The sequence below is a fragment of the Budorcas taxicolor genome, chromosome 7 (genome assembly GCF_023091745.1).
Source record: "Budorcas taxicolor isolate Tak-1 chromosome 7, Takin1.1, whole genome shotgun sequence".
Lineage (NCBI taxonomy): Eukaryota > Metazoa > Chordata > Mammalia > Artiodactyla > Bovidae > Budorcas > Budorcas taxicolor.
The window spans coordinates 23,049,083-23,062,358 of NC_068916.1; the positions used below are offsets into that span (position 1 = coordinate 23,049,083).

The 13,276-nt window shown below is 35.0% G+C and overlaps 1 protein-coding gene across 1 annotated transcript in view; it reads left to right on the top strand.

The window, feature by feature from the left end:
- The window catches only part of RAPGEF6 (Rap guanine nucleotide exchange factor 6), a 215,657-nt gene that overhangs the window by 171,654 nt on the left and 30,727 nt on the right, over positions 1-13,276 (top strand). Inside the window, exons 18-20 of the mRNA XM_052644367.1 lie at positions 1,344-1,358; positions 5,774-6,014; positions 7,773-8,156. Coding sequence (XP_052500327.1) covers positions 1,344-1,358; positions 5,774-6,014; positions 7,773-8,156 — 640 coding nt within the window. The remainder of the gene's footprint in view (positions 1-1,343; positions 1,359-5,773; positions 6,015-7,772; positions 8,157-13,276) is intronic.

The following is a 13,276-nucleotide window of genomic DNA, read 5'->3' on the forward strand; positions in this document are numbered from 1 at the left end:
CCACACGTAAGAAAATGAGGCAGCAGGTCGCGTCCTTTAACCTTGCAGTCTACCTTCGGTGCTCCCTTTTGGCAAGAAAAAAAATATGGTTTGCAGAGTCCCAGCCCCATTGTAGCAGGGTAGTTGTAGGTTTGGAGCCTAAACACAGTAACTTAATAACAGTTGGTATCCAGTTTTTACAGGATAATTATAAACCCCTTTTCTAGCCTCCTGTTATACCATTCTCCAAACTGTTACTTCTCTGTCTCTCCTGAGTATGGGACGTACCTTCAGAACTCTCTTTCTGTGCATATATTGTTTGCTACCTCTAGTGTTTTCTTCTTGCATATCCCAGGAAATTTTTATTATTCCTCAGTGCTGAGCCCAAGGGTTACCTCATCTGGGGATCTCAGGTTCCTCTGATGCAGAATTGCTCTCTCCTTTTCTAGCACATTATCATTGTCTGTCTGACTTTGTCCTGTGGTAGTATGGGAATTTATTTCTGTGTCTGTGTGCGTATGTTCCATAGCAGTATTTCTTAAACTGCATTCACAAATAAAATTTTAAATACTACCAAAGCACAAATTAAATATTCATCTGTACTTTCATAAGACAAGTATTTAGGGATGTATGATTTATAACTTGATTGACTTACAGTTAGAGATATACATTTGTATTTTTGCCACTGGTGTATTTAGAAGTGAAGCAGGGTGGGAGGTAAAGGATGGGTAGAGAGGAGAGAGAGAATTTGGGGATTTAGCTAGGGAAATGAAAGAGGTTGGAATTATTAAAATTTAGAAACTGTAAACCCCATGGCACTGAAGTTCTGATCTCTGAAGAGGATATACTATTCAAGATTGATGGCATAATTCCTTCTTTGAGAACATGTTGAAAGTGTTGGAGATGCCCTTTTACTGTCTGTTCAGAGAAAGTCAGTCTGCAAAGCTCAGTCTGCAGCCTTTGTCCATATCAGCAATATGAATGAACACATGTAAGAGGAATTTAACTTCAAATTATATTTTTAAATCTCCAGATGAGCAACTTTATTTAAAGCCTTCTGCAGTGCTGTTTATATTTATGGTGAATAAAATATTTATTACCAATTAATTCCAAATTCAGCTTGGCGAATCATAAATGACAGCACTGAATTTTAGTTTAGCTGTGTACATCACATATGTATATTGTAGTACATGTGTGACATCAGCCAAGTATGACTAACTTTTATCAGTCTACATCTCAGTTATGTTTTTGCTGCATATTTTAAATTGTTATTAGAAAGTAAGGACAAAGCTACAGAACTGTTTAATACTTTGCTTTTGTTTGCTGACTTTTTTATGGTTTTGCTTTGTTTTTGCTGCCTACAGCTATTGGTTTGTACTGTAAGTATCTTGAAGACTTGGTATTTTCTTGCTTATGTTTGTGTGTAGTGTTTTACTATATGATTAAAAGTCAAATGATACAGAATTGAATGAAGTAGGCAGCAGAATTCCATACACTTCAAAGGTTGCCAGTGTAAACTGGCATATATTCTTTTAGCCATTTTCTTTGAATATATATGTCTTTTATACCCATTGACTCAGAGTAGACATGCTGTTCTGTAACTTGTAAAAAGTGTTTCAGAATTTTGGGGTTTAATGTGACATGAGGCCTAAAATAATTCAGAGTGTAGCTAAAAGGATTTGAAAACTGATTTTTTTTTTTCTAAGTTTGCATATGGAACTTTTTGCTTACTCTTTTTCATTTAATAGCACAAACTTTTAATTTGACATCTTTAATATTCAGTAAACTTCATACTCATTTTGCATTGCAAGTCTGAGTTATTTTAACGAATTTTTAATTGTAAAGGAACATATATTACAGTTTTTATTTGCAGAGAAAGGATAAAATATAAAAGTCTCTGCTTTCCAGAATTAACAGTTGTTCATTTGCTTCTATATCCTTTCAGAAATTTCAGAGCACATACAATGTATGTACTGTTTCTTTCACCCCAAATGATATAATTTCTTTTCCATTTAGCCCATTTCACCTAGTAATATACCCTAAATGCCTTTCTGCAGCAGGATGTATTTTGCCACAATATCTTGAACATTCTGTTTAACCATTTCTGTTTTAGTGGATGTTTGCCTAAACCTCTGGGATTACATATCTTTACATGCTTTAGATTTACATTATTAATATACTTTGAATTTTGTCAAAAATCTTGTCATAAATTTCTTTCTTGTTATATAAGTATCTATGAAATATTATCTATTTTCTATCTATCTAAGTTCCTCCAGAACTTAAAATATTTGCTTTCTGACCCTTCGTAGAACGAGTTTGCCAGTCCTTAATCCATATCATTATACTTGTACCTTGTGTTTGCTTTGTGAACTTTTTACTGTATGGATTGTCTTATTTACTTCATTATTGTGTCTTTCCTTGAACTACCACCTACTCTCTTGAATGTAAGAAAATCTCTGCAAAACAGAGACTTTCTCCATCTCATTTGTTACTTTCGCTTCATCATCTGGAACACTGATGATGTAACAGGTACTCCATAAATACTTGTACAGGGATTAACAGTTTAAAGCAGAATGAAGAGGTATTCCTTTGTTTTTTTTGTTTTTCTCTTAATGGTCATCTTAAATACCTAAAAACTTCTTCCATTTTTAGTATAATGTCAGGGTCAGACACTAAAAATAGAAGAACTTTTTAGGTATTTTAGATGATCTTTAAAAAAACACAGCAAAAGACTGCCTCTTCATTCTGCTTTAAGTTGTTAATCACTATACAAATATTTATGGAGTACCTGTTACGTCATCAGCAGACTACAGTCAATGGGGTTGCAAAAGAGTCAGACACGACTTAGCAACTAAATAACAACAGGGTCAAAACATGTGTCCTTATCTCACTTTTAAATTTTACTTAACACTAGAAATTTTGCCTTGGGTTGAAAGTATGGATATATGTGAATTTCAGTTCTTGAATTCATTTACCTATTATGTAAGAATTTTAATATGGAATATTAATCATAAGACTAATAAATGCTGTACTTCTCCAAGATTGTTTTTAAATGTCTGTTTTCCTTACAGGATTATATTTTTATGTGTATTGTAGCTTCATACCTAAAATTTGAAATGATTAGATCGTTTTTCTTCTTGATTCAGCTTTATTCTAACTTCATATTTATCATTAACTAATCATTTAATGTTTGAGTGTCTGCCGTGTTTCAAATATTATGTTTAGCATTAATTATGGTGTCTTCCCACTAATACTTTTGTGAAGAAAATATATGTATTATACAGGTAACAGTTCTAAAATGGAAAGAGAGATTTACCCCAACACTGATATCAGTGTGGAGATATTTTTTCCTCTAATGTGTCTCAGATTTTCAAGTTTGGTTTTCAAAATTGGCATTTATTATCTTGGCAAATTCACCGGGATTTGGGTTATGTAATATCCTTTGGGTAATTCCATTTGCAGATCTGTTCTAGAGCTATCCATTTATGATGCCTGAATCCTTCTTATATGACTATATGACAGTTTGTCCTTTGCATGTGAAACAAGTGGTTTTAACAGTGTGAATATAAGAGAATGTAACAGAATACAGTGTTTGGAAGGATGCACAAGGTTCCTTCCCTGATGTCATAGTATGTTAGCAGCAAGAGAAGAAATGTGTGCAAACTCCCAATCTGTCTGTCTGAATAAATTTCTCTGAAGAAATTAATAAAAGGAATCAGAGCATCTCTTCATTCCCTCATGGTTAGCCAGCTTGGCTGGCAGATGCTCAACCCCTAAAAACCTAGTAAACAAATGTACCTCTAAGCCCTGGACAACTGAGACCTATTTTAGTGAAGAGGGTAGGAACAATACAGATAATAAGTAGTTTTTTGACATCTTTTATTGGGTTAAAAGGGATAATGAAACTCTTGTCCAGTATCTTTCTTTTGGAAAACTGAAATTTCCAACTTCCTGCATTTTCTAGCCCAGAATAGAGAAGCAATCTCGTTAGCATGCCATAAGAGCCTACCTTATGCCTGTAGACTTAGAAACCTGATAATGTCAGCAACATCTGAAGGACTGACTCATTTTCAGAGATGTATGAACAGGAGGCAAAGAGGTGTTTGGTGACTCAGATCTTTGCATACCTCAAAAAAAGGCAGTTTGGCGCGTATATCTTACAAAAGGGGCCTGAATAGATGAAGCATTGTGCTTCCAGTTTGACAGTAAACCCAGAACATTCAACATTTGTCAGCTAAGAATCCTTTTCCTGGAATTGTATTCACATGTATTCAGTTGACTCTTCCAATACTGGGGGTCAGTCTTTGTGTGGTAGCCTCACTGCGAACTTTATTCCATGAAATTATTTCCTCCCACATCTGTTTCATTACTTTTCTCTTTCATTTAGCTAGAATTATGCCTCTGGTGGTTTTGAGACAAATTTCTAATTTTTCTTTTCCTCTTAGATTTACAGTGTATACAGTGCTAAGAAGGTGATGCTACACAAACGATATACAGTGACCTGAGCCACCAAAATATCCCTAGCTAATCCCCATTACACACATGATACAAATATCCACAATACATTTTTCCTAATTAAAAATTGAAGAAATTTTTGTAATTTATTATCATGAAGAAATATTTAGCAGTTGTGTTGTAAAATCACTTTTCAATTTAATTATGTTAAAAATTAGCCCACTGTCATCATATGGGCTAATTGTTCAGGAAGCTTTGTTCTGGAAGCTTTAGCCAATGCCATATGAATAGAAAAAGCAATAATGTAGAGTAGGAAGGGGAAATATCATTATTTACATGTATGTACTGCATGAACATTTATTTTAAAGTAGGATTAATCTACTAATAGCAAACATCACAAACACTGAGATTTAACCACATGAATATTTTAAATGTTCCTGTGTTAAAATATATAAATATAAAATCTGAAAAGACATTGGCCACTTGATAGCAGATTCTATTGGCACCTAGTATAATTCGGTAGGAAAAAGCATAAAGAATAACAAAAAATATTTTTAAAAAGGAATAATGTTTCATTAAACCAGTTAGTTTCACCATGAACCAAAGAAGTGAAATACAAAATAATGACACATTTTTGGAGGGAAGAAATGCATAGGGCTTTCAAAATGGGGAAAAAAAAAAATCATAAACAGTTTTGAAAAGAATGTGACTAAAATTGCTGTCTTTATACCCTAGGATGATAAAACATTGTAATGTTTTGAGAACAGTTCAGAAGTATATTTCCAAAACCGTAACAGTATGCATGCCCTCTAACTCAACATTTCTCTTTGTTTTGGATTTTCCCTGAGGAAATAAATCAGATTGATTACAAAGATTTATCTACAGGGAGAGTTTGAGATGGAGAGAAATTATTTATCATAATTTACTTATGATAAAGGAATGTGATAGGCAAGCTAAATGTTTGTGATTAAGGATTTGATTCATTTCAAATTATGAAATACAGATTGTGGAGTCCTATGCCTCCATAAAAAATTTTGTTGAAGAATATTTTATGACATAAAATGTTTCTAAAAATGAAAATTTCATGGCTTTCAAATCATATGCATAGTATGGCTTTATTTTCTTTTTCTTGGTGTTTTTCTGTGAACATACACTAGTATTTTGACACCAGAAAAGGTACATTGATTTATTAATAAGTGCAGCTATGATTTCTTTTAACGTCCTTGAAAGAGAAATATATATTTAACTGTTTAGAGAGATCATTGTTTTCTAAATTATGTTTTGAAGAGTTTGAGTCATTTTCTGTAAAATAACGGAATGCTGTTTTGTATTTGTACAGATATTCCTGATCAAGTTATAAGAGTTTTCAAAGCAGATCAGCAAAGTTGCTACATTATCATCAGTAAAGACACTACAGCTAAAGAAGTTGTTTGTCAAGCTATTCATGAATTTGGTTTGACTGGTGCATCTGACACATACTCTCTTTGTGAAGTTTCTGTTACTCCTGAGGGTGTTATAAAACAGAGAAGACTTCCAGACCAATTCTCCAAATTAGCTGATAGAATTCAGCTCAATGGAAGGTGAATGTGCTTATTAATGAATGTACTCATTTCTGCATGTGTTTTTGAAGATTCCATGTTAAAAGACATAACGTTGAATAGGAACATCATGTTTTAGGGCCACTGAGTTCTCTCTAAAATTAACATAGTAGTTTTTTTTTTTTTTAGCCTTCTGTTGTCTCCATGATTATGTAAATAGGATCTTAAGAGTGTTAGCACTCATAAGTGCTACCCAGAAGTGAGGGAAAGGATCAAAATGTTCTAGCCCTCCTGCTAAAATAAAGTCTTTGAACCAGTGGTATAGTCCAAACTGTTTTTTACAGAGGGAGATGATACATATCTTTATTACATGTATCTGAGTAATATATATGTATATTAATGTATACATTTGCTTTTTAAATGATCAGTATGTACTTTGGGGAAAAGAAACCATAGTTTACATAATTGTTTTAAGTATTTTTCCTTTTATGAATATATGAAAACTCTAAAAATGTTTTAAATGTGCTCTGAAAATTATTTGATCAGCTTGGAAATAGTTTCAGTAACATTTGTATTTTCGAGATTTTTTTCTGGCAATAATACAATCTTTTTAGTTAACCCAGATTCATATGTAGGATGAGATCCTTAGAAGCCTTAAAATGACTATCCATCGTGGTTGCTGTTAAGAGAGAATAGGTTAACTCTGCTTTTGCTGATTGTATCCTGGAGCAAGACTGCCCAGATTCAAATCCCTGGTCTGGCTGTGTGATCTTGAGCAAGTTATTTAGTTCCTCTGTGCCTGAATTTTCTCATCATAAAATGGGATGATAGTAATAGAACCAACTGCAGAGGAATGTTAAGAGAATTGAGTTAATAAACATAACATAATTAGATCTGATTTTACTATCTACAGTATGAGTTTCAACTCATTATTTATGGTAATCTCTTAGGCATGTGAATAGTTAAAAGGTAGAAGAAAAATACAGTTCCTTGACAGTATAAAATAGATGGACACAACTCAGGCTTAGATCAAGTTGTATATTATTAATAGAAAAGAATGAAGTAAAAACCACTTGTGATACAAAATGTAACCTCTTCTGCAGCAACAGTCCTGTAGAAGACATTTCCTCATTATGAATTCTTTACTTGTTTCTTAGCTTTTAAGTGTCATAAAATTGTTCATCTAAAAAGATGAAAGGCAAATGAAGATCTTTTTTATGGCTACCAATCAATGCCATTTGCTGGAATGAATTTTTGGATTTATCAAGGGAGAAATCAGTAGTGGAAGTTTCCATTCTGTATGGGTTTTATTCTTTGCTTTTCTTGAAAATTTGAAGTTCAGAAGAAAGTGAGCGTAGCGACACCTTCCAAACAGAACTGTGGACAGTCTTGACTCAGGGCTTTACTCATGCCGTCCGTGAGCAAGTATTTTGTATGGTACCTATTGTGTGTCCTGCATCCTTATAGAGCCCTCATTAAAACTTGGGTTCTCAAGAGTATACACATGATTGTTCACACAACATGTGAGTAATTTCTTAAAATCATTAAGTTTTACAGTGTAATCAACGTTACTTTTACACTTTAAATTCATAGATGTTAAATGGTAGAATAAGAGAATAACTTCTTCAAAGTCTTCTCATTTAAAATGTTAATTTTCCATTTTATTTTTAAATAAATATTCTGCTGTCATTTCTGACAAAAAGTCATTAACAGTATAATGATGTTTTGACAGCAGTGATAAAGAGGAAATGTGCACTTATAAATGTGAAATCACTTATAAAAGCAATTTTTTCCTTTTAGGTATTATTTGAAAAATAATATGGAAACAGAAACCCTATGTTCAGATGAAGATGCTCAAGAGCTAGTTAAGGAAAGCCAGCTATCCATGCTACAACTAAGTACTATTGAGGTGGCCACTCAGCTGTCAATGAGGGACTTTGATTTATTTCGTAATATTGAGCCTACTGAATATATTGATGACCTTTTTAAGTTAGAGTCCAAAACAGGAAATACTCACTTGAAAGAATTTGAAGACATTGTAAACCAAGAGACATTCTGGGTTGCCTCAGAAATTTTAACTGAATCAAATCAGCTTAAACGAATGAAGATTATTAAACATTTTATTAAAATTGCACTTCATTGTCGAGAATGTAAGAACTTCAATTCCATGTTTGCAATAATAAGGTAAGTTTGTACAAATATTTCTGTATGATTTTGTCATGATACTGAACTTGAAGCTGGTTTTCTTCTTAGGTATTAAATGAGCAGGAGAAGAAAAGTTCAATGAGTATATTTTTATATAAGTGTTGTTAGATTGAACATATTTTCCGTTTTGGCGATACTGGTTTTTCCTCCTTTTGTTTCCTCCATCTTTCAGTCACTTAAACAATTTTGTTAAGTATAGGTGGTTCCCTGCCCAGTGTTCTTCATTTTTCCCCCGTGAGGGATTATACGCTCTTGGGTATATGCCCGATACCTGGTCTTTATCATCAGACTTCTGTACTGTGCATGAGGCATTACCTGATTCACTGTGATTTGACATTGAAAAATCAATGCACTACAAATTGTTGATATTAATGCACTAATTTAAAACTGCTATTTTGAAGTGACCACAGCAGCAACAGATAATAACGGTAACCATTTGGTGACCTCTTCCTGTTTCTCACAGACTATATGAGGTATCATTGAATGTGTTCCCACTCAGACAAGCTGGACCATTAGAATTATGAAAATCCTTCAAAGTTTATAAACCCAGGAAATGTGGGTGGTTACATGAGCTTCTAGGAACCTTCCTCCTTCTCTTCACTTATTATGAGAATCTAGGTATAGGTACTTTATTTTCTGACCCTCATCCAGCACAATGCTGATCACAGAAGGATTCCTCCTAAAACAGGTCTAATTTTAAAGGTGGACGGTAGTAGTAGTGTGGTCCTTTTAAAGGTCATGTACTTGTATGTGGTAGCATAATAACTACTGTAACTAATCCCATCTGTGCACACTCTCCCAGAAATTACTTATGATTTCTTTCGAGTACTCACAAGAGGTAAAATTAAAATCTTTATAGCAACTTCTAAATCATAAATCTGTCATGGTAATAGAAAAGTCCTTTATGAAATTTAACCAGTGGATGCAGTAGAACTAGACATTGTGGAAGAAGTGTTGACCAGAGATTAATAGAGTGGCCTTTAGAATCCGGTGCCTCTGTATTTGAATCTTGCCTCTTCCATGTGGTAGCGGTGTGTCAAGAGAAAACTGAAGACCAGTTTCTCATTTGTGGAATTCAGGACTTACACCAGCTACCTCACAGTTTTTAACAGCTGAGTCTAAAACAAGGGAACACAGACACCATCGATAAACAATTAGAAGGCTAGAAATTGAAACTGTTCGTATAGGAAACATGGAGTAAAGAATCTGAGAGTTACCAGCTCAGTTTTGGAGTACTCCATTAAAAAAACAAACAAAAAAAAACCCCAAAAAACCTGATTGACTCCAGAAGAGATCTCTGTAGAGTGTCCAAAGAATATGGCAAAGGGCTAAAAACCGTATCTTAGAGGCCATCCTCAAGGTGAGGGTAAAGAAGCGAGTCCATCCAAAGAACTAGAGTACTAATACAAGAGATAGTAGACAGCATAGTTAGGAGAGTGTCATTAAAATCAAGGAAGTAGAATGAGAGAGGACGGTGGAGAGCAGCCCCAAGATGGGTATAAAAAAGGCCAGACCTTTGGTTAGGAAGCTTTGTTTTGGTTAGGTTGGTTTTGTTATGAAGAACATTAAATTCATGTAAAGTTAATTGCTTAGTATTCCTACATTTTATATCACAATGCATTACAACATATAAAGGACATATTAACTTTACAGCTGAGATGAAACAGGTGAATCAGTCACCTATGACTGGAATTTATAGCATGTTTTATTTATTTGAGTTCTCGTTTTCCTAAGTCTAGCCAAAGAATTGTCAGTTTTATTTATTTTTTCCTATAACTTTTTCTTAGTCTCATTGATCTTTTCTATTGTTTTTTTCTGATCTTTTATTTATTTCTACTTGGATTTTTGTTATTTCTCAAATGGGCTTAGTTTCTCCTTTTTCTTGTTATATACGTTAAGTAATTTATTTGAGGTCCTGGAACTGCTCATTATCAGTTTAGGTCCTGGAACTGCTCTTGAAGTATCCCCAAGATTTTAATTTCCCCTTTGATTTCTCTGACCCGTTGTTTGTTCAAGGGAGTGTTGTTTAATTTCCATATATTTGTAGATGTTTTACTTTTCCTCTTGCTGTTACTAACTAGTTCACAAATTGTGGTCAGAAAAGGTAGTTGGTATGATTTCAGTCTTCTTAAATTTTCTGAGACTTGTTTTTGGCCTACATGACCTAACCTGAAAGATGTTCTGTGTGTGCTTGAGAAGAATGTGTGTTCTGCTGCTATTGAATGGAATACCCTTTATGTATCTGTTGTTCAGTCACTCAGTTGTGTCCAACTGTTTGTGACCCCATGGACTGCAGCACGCCAGGCTTCCCTGTCCTTCACTGTCTCCCGGAGTTTGCTCAGACTCATGGCCATTGAGTCGGTGATGCCACCCAATCATATCCTCTGTCGACCCCTTGGCCTCTTGCCCTCAACCTTTCCAGCATCCGATAGGTCCATTGATCTAGAGTACGGCTGAAATCCACAGCAATTCCTTGTTGGTATTTTTGTCTGGGTGATTGATGCATTGCTGAAAGTGTGGTGTTGAAGTCCCTTGCTACTGCTGTATTGTTTTTTTCTCCTTTCAGATCTGTTGGTATTTGCTTTAAGATAATTAGGTGCTGTGCTGTTGAGTGCATACATATTTACATTTGTTATGTCTTGCTGAGATGGCCCCTTTATCAGTATGTAATGACCTTCTTTGTCTCGAATTATCATTTTTGGCTTAAAGTCTATTTTATCTGATATAAATCAGTCTTCTCTTTTGGTTTCCATTTGCGTTGAATATAATTTTGCATCCTTTCACTTTGAACCGGATTGTATCCTTTGGGCTGAGCTGAGTAGGCAGTATATAGTTGGATCCTTTTTTATTTACCAGTAATTGTGCCATTTGATTGGAAAATTCAGTCCACTGACATTTAGAGTAATTTTTAAAAATTATTTATTCATTTATTTTTGGTTGGACTTAGTTTCCTCTGCTACTTGCGGGCTTTCCCTGATTGCAGCATGTGGGGGCTGCATTTTGTTGCCGTGTGTAGGCTTCTCCTTGTGGTTGCTCTTGTTCCGGAGCACAGGCTCTGGGCACGTGGGTTTCAGAGTTGTAGCACACAGGCTCAATAGTTGGAGCCCATGGGAGGGCAAGCAGATTTAAATGGCTGAGGCTCACAACTCTGGAGCGTGGGCTCAGTATTTGTGGTGCTGAGGCCCAGCCACTGTGCAGCATGTGGAATCCTCGAAGACCAGTCATCAAATCCAAGTCCCCGCCACTGGCAGGTGGATTCTTGCCCACTGCATTGCTGGGGGGTCTTAGAGCAGCTGTTGCTATGTAAGCGCTTCCTGCTGCCATCGTACTGTTTCCTGGATGTTCTATAATTCCCTTCTTTCTTCTTTACTCTGTTGCTGTGTTCCTTTGTGAACTGATTTTCCTGGTGGTATGCTCTGATTTTATTTTCTTCACCTTTTGTGAATCCACTGTGGGTTTTTGCTTTGTGGTTAGTTACCATGACACCTACATGAAACCTGCTAGAGATGTAACAGTCTGTTTGACACTGATAAAATTCCAGTCACATCCAACTCTACCCCCTCTTTTATGTTTTCATTGTCACAGTTTGCCTTTTTATGTAGTGTATTCATTTGCAGATTGTAATAGCAAGTGTTGTTTTTTATATTCTCGTCATTTAACCTTTTTTCTCTAGTTCAGTGGTTAATATGACATCATATTTCATTGTTGAGAGTATTTTTTAACTTAACTGTATACTTATGTTTATCAGAGCGTTGTGTATTTTCATATGTTTTCACATTATTAGTGTCATTTCATTTTAAGAACTTCTTTTAGCATTTCTTATAAGGCAGATCTAGTAATTATGAACTTCTCAGCTCTTGATTTCCGGGGAAAGTCTTCTGTTTCTCTAGGATAACTTTGCCAGATAGAGTACTCTTGACTGATAATTTTTTCCTTTCTGCACTTTGAGTGTGTTAGTCCACTCTCCTGCTTGTAAGTTTTCTGCTGAAAAGTCTACTAGTAGTCTAACGGGAGTTCCCTTGTAAGTTACAGTCTTCTTTTCTCTTGGTGCCTGTAGAATTCTTTCTTTCATGTTGACAGTTTTATTATAATGTGTCTTGGAGAAAGTTGTCTTGAATTGAAATAATGGGGTCATCTGTTAGGTTCATGAACTTGGATGTCGAGGCCTCTTCCCGGGTTTGGAGATTTCTCAGCTGTGCCTCTTTAGTGGTCTTCTTTCTCCTCACTTCTCCCTCTGGAACCCCAGGGGTTTGTATCTTGGGTGTTTTGGGTTTTCTTCCATAATGGTTTCCCAACTTTCTTCATTCTTTTTCTTTTTTCTCTTCATTGGCTTTCTTCATTTTTTTCTTTTTTTCATGCTTTTTTTCCTCCTCACACTGAGTTATTTCAAAGTTCCTATCATTTATGATTTTTCCTTCTCTTTGGTCTACTTGATGTTGCTACTCTCTATTGCAGTTTTTTTCATTTCATTCACTGAATTCTTCCTTTCCAGAGTACTCACACGGTTCTTTCTTGTGATGTCTGTATTTTGATTATGTATTGTTTTTCTGATTTCATTGACTCATCTTTCTGTTTTCTTATAGCTGATTGAGTTTTCTTAAAACACCTATTTTAAATTCTTTATTAGGTAAATTATGGATTGCCGTGTCTTTGACTACTGGAAGATCATTGTGAACTTTTGGTGATGTCATGTTTCCTTGTTTTTTCATGTTTCAGGGAGTTTTGCATTGCTTTTTCTGCATTTGAAATTGCTTTCATCTTCTCTAATTTTTATGAGTTGCCTTCAGGAGAAAAAAATCCTTTTGTCATTCCTAATACAGATTCTGAGACTTTCTCTCTGGCATTGTGTAGATACACCTGCTCCAGGCTTCTTGTTCCCTCTTGGGCAGAATTCTGAAGCTTGTATGTTTTCTCTGTATCCTAGGATGTACCATGTCAAATGCCAGTATGTCTCTTTTATTTTCCTAAAGGTAGTGCTACAGCTCAGATTTGTGGTTTCTTCTTCACCCACAGACTCCAGCCTGTTTTCTGTATGTTTTTCCTCTCTTCCAGAGCTTTCTTTTGGCACCTTGCACAGGAGCCAGTATCAGAGGGGTGGA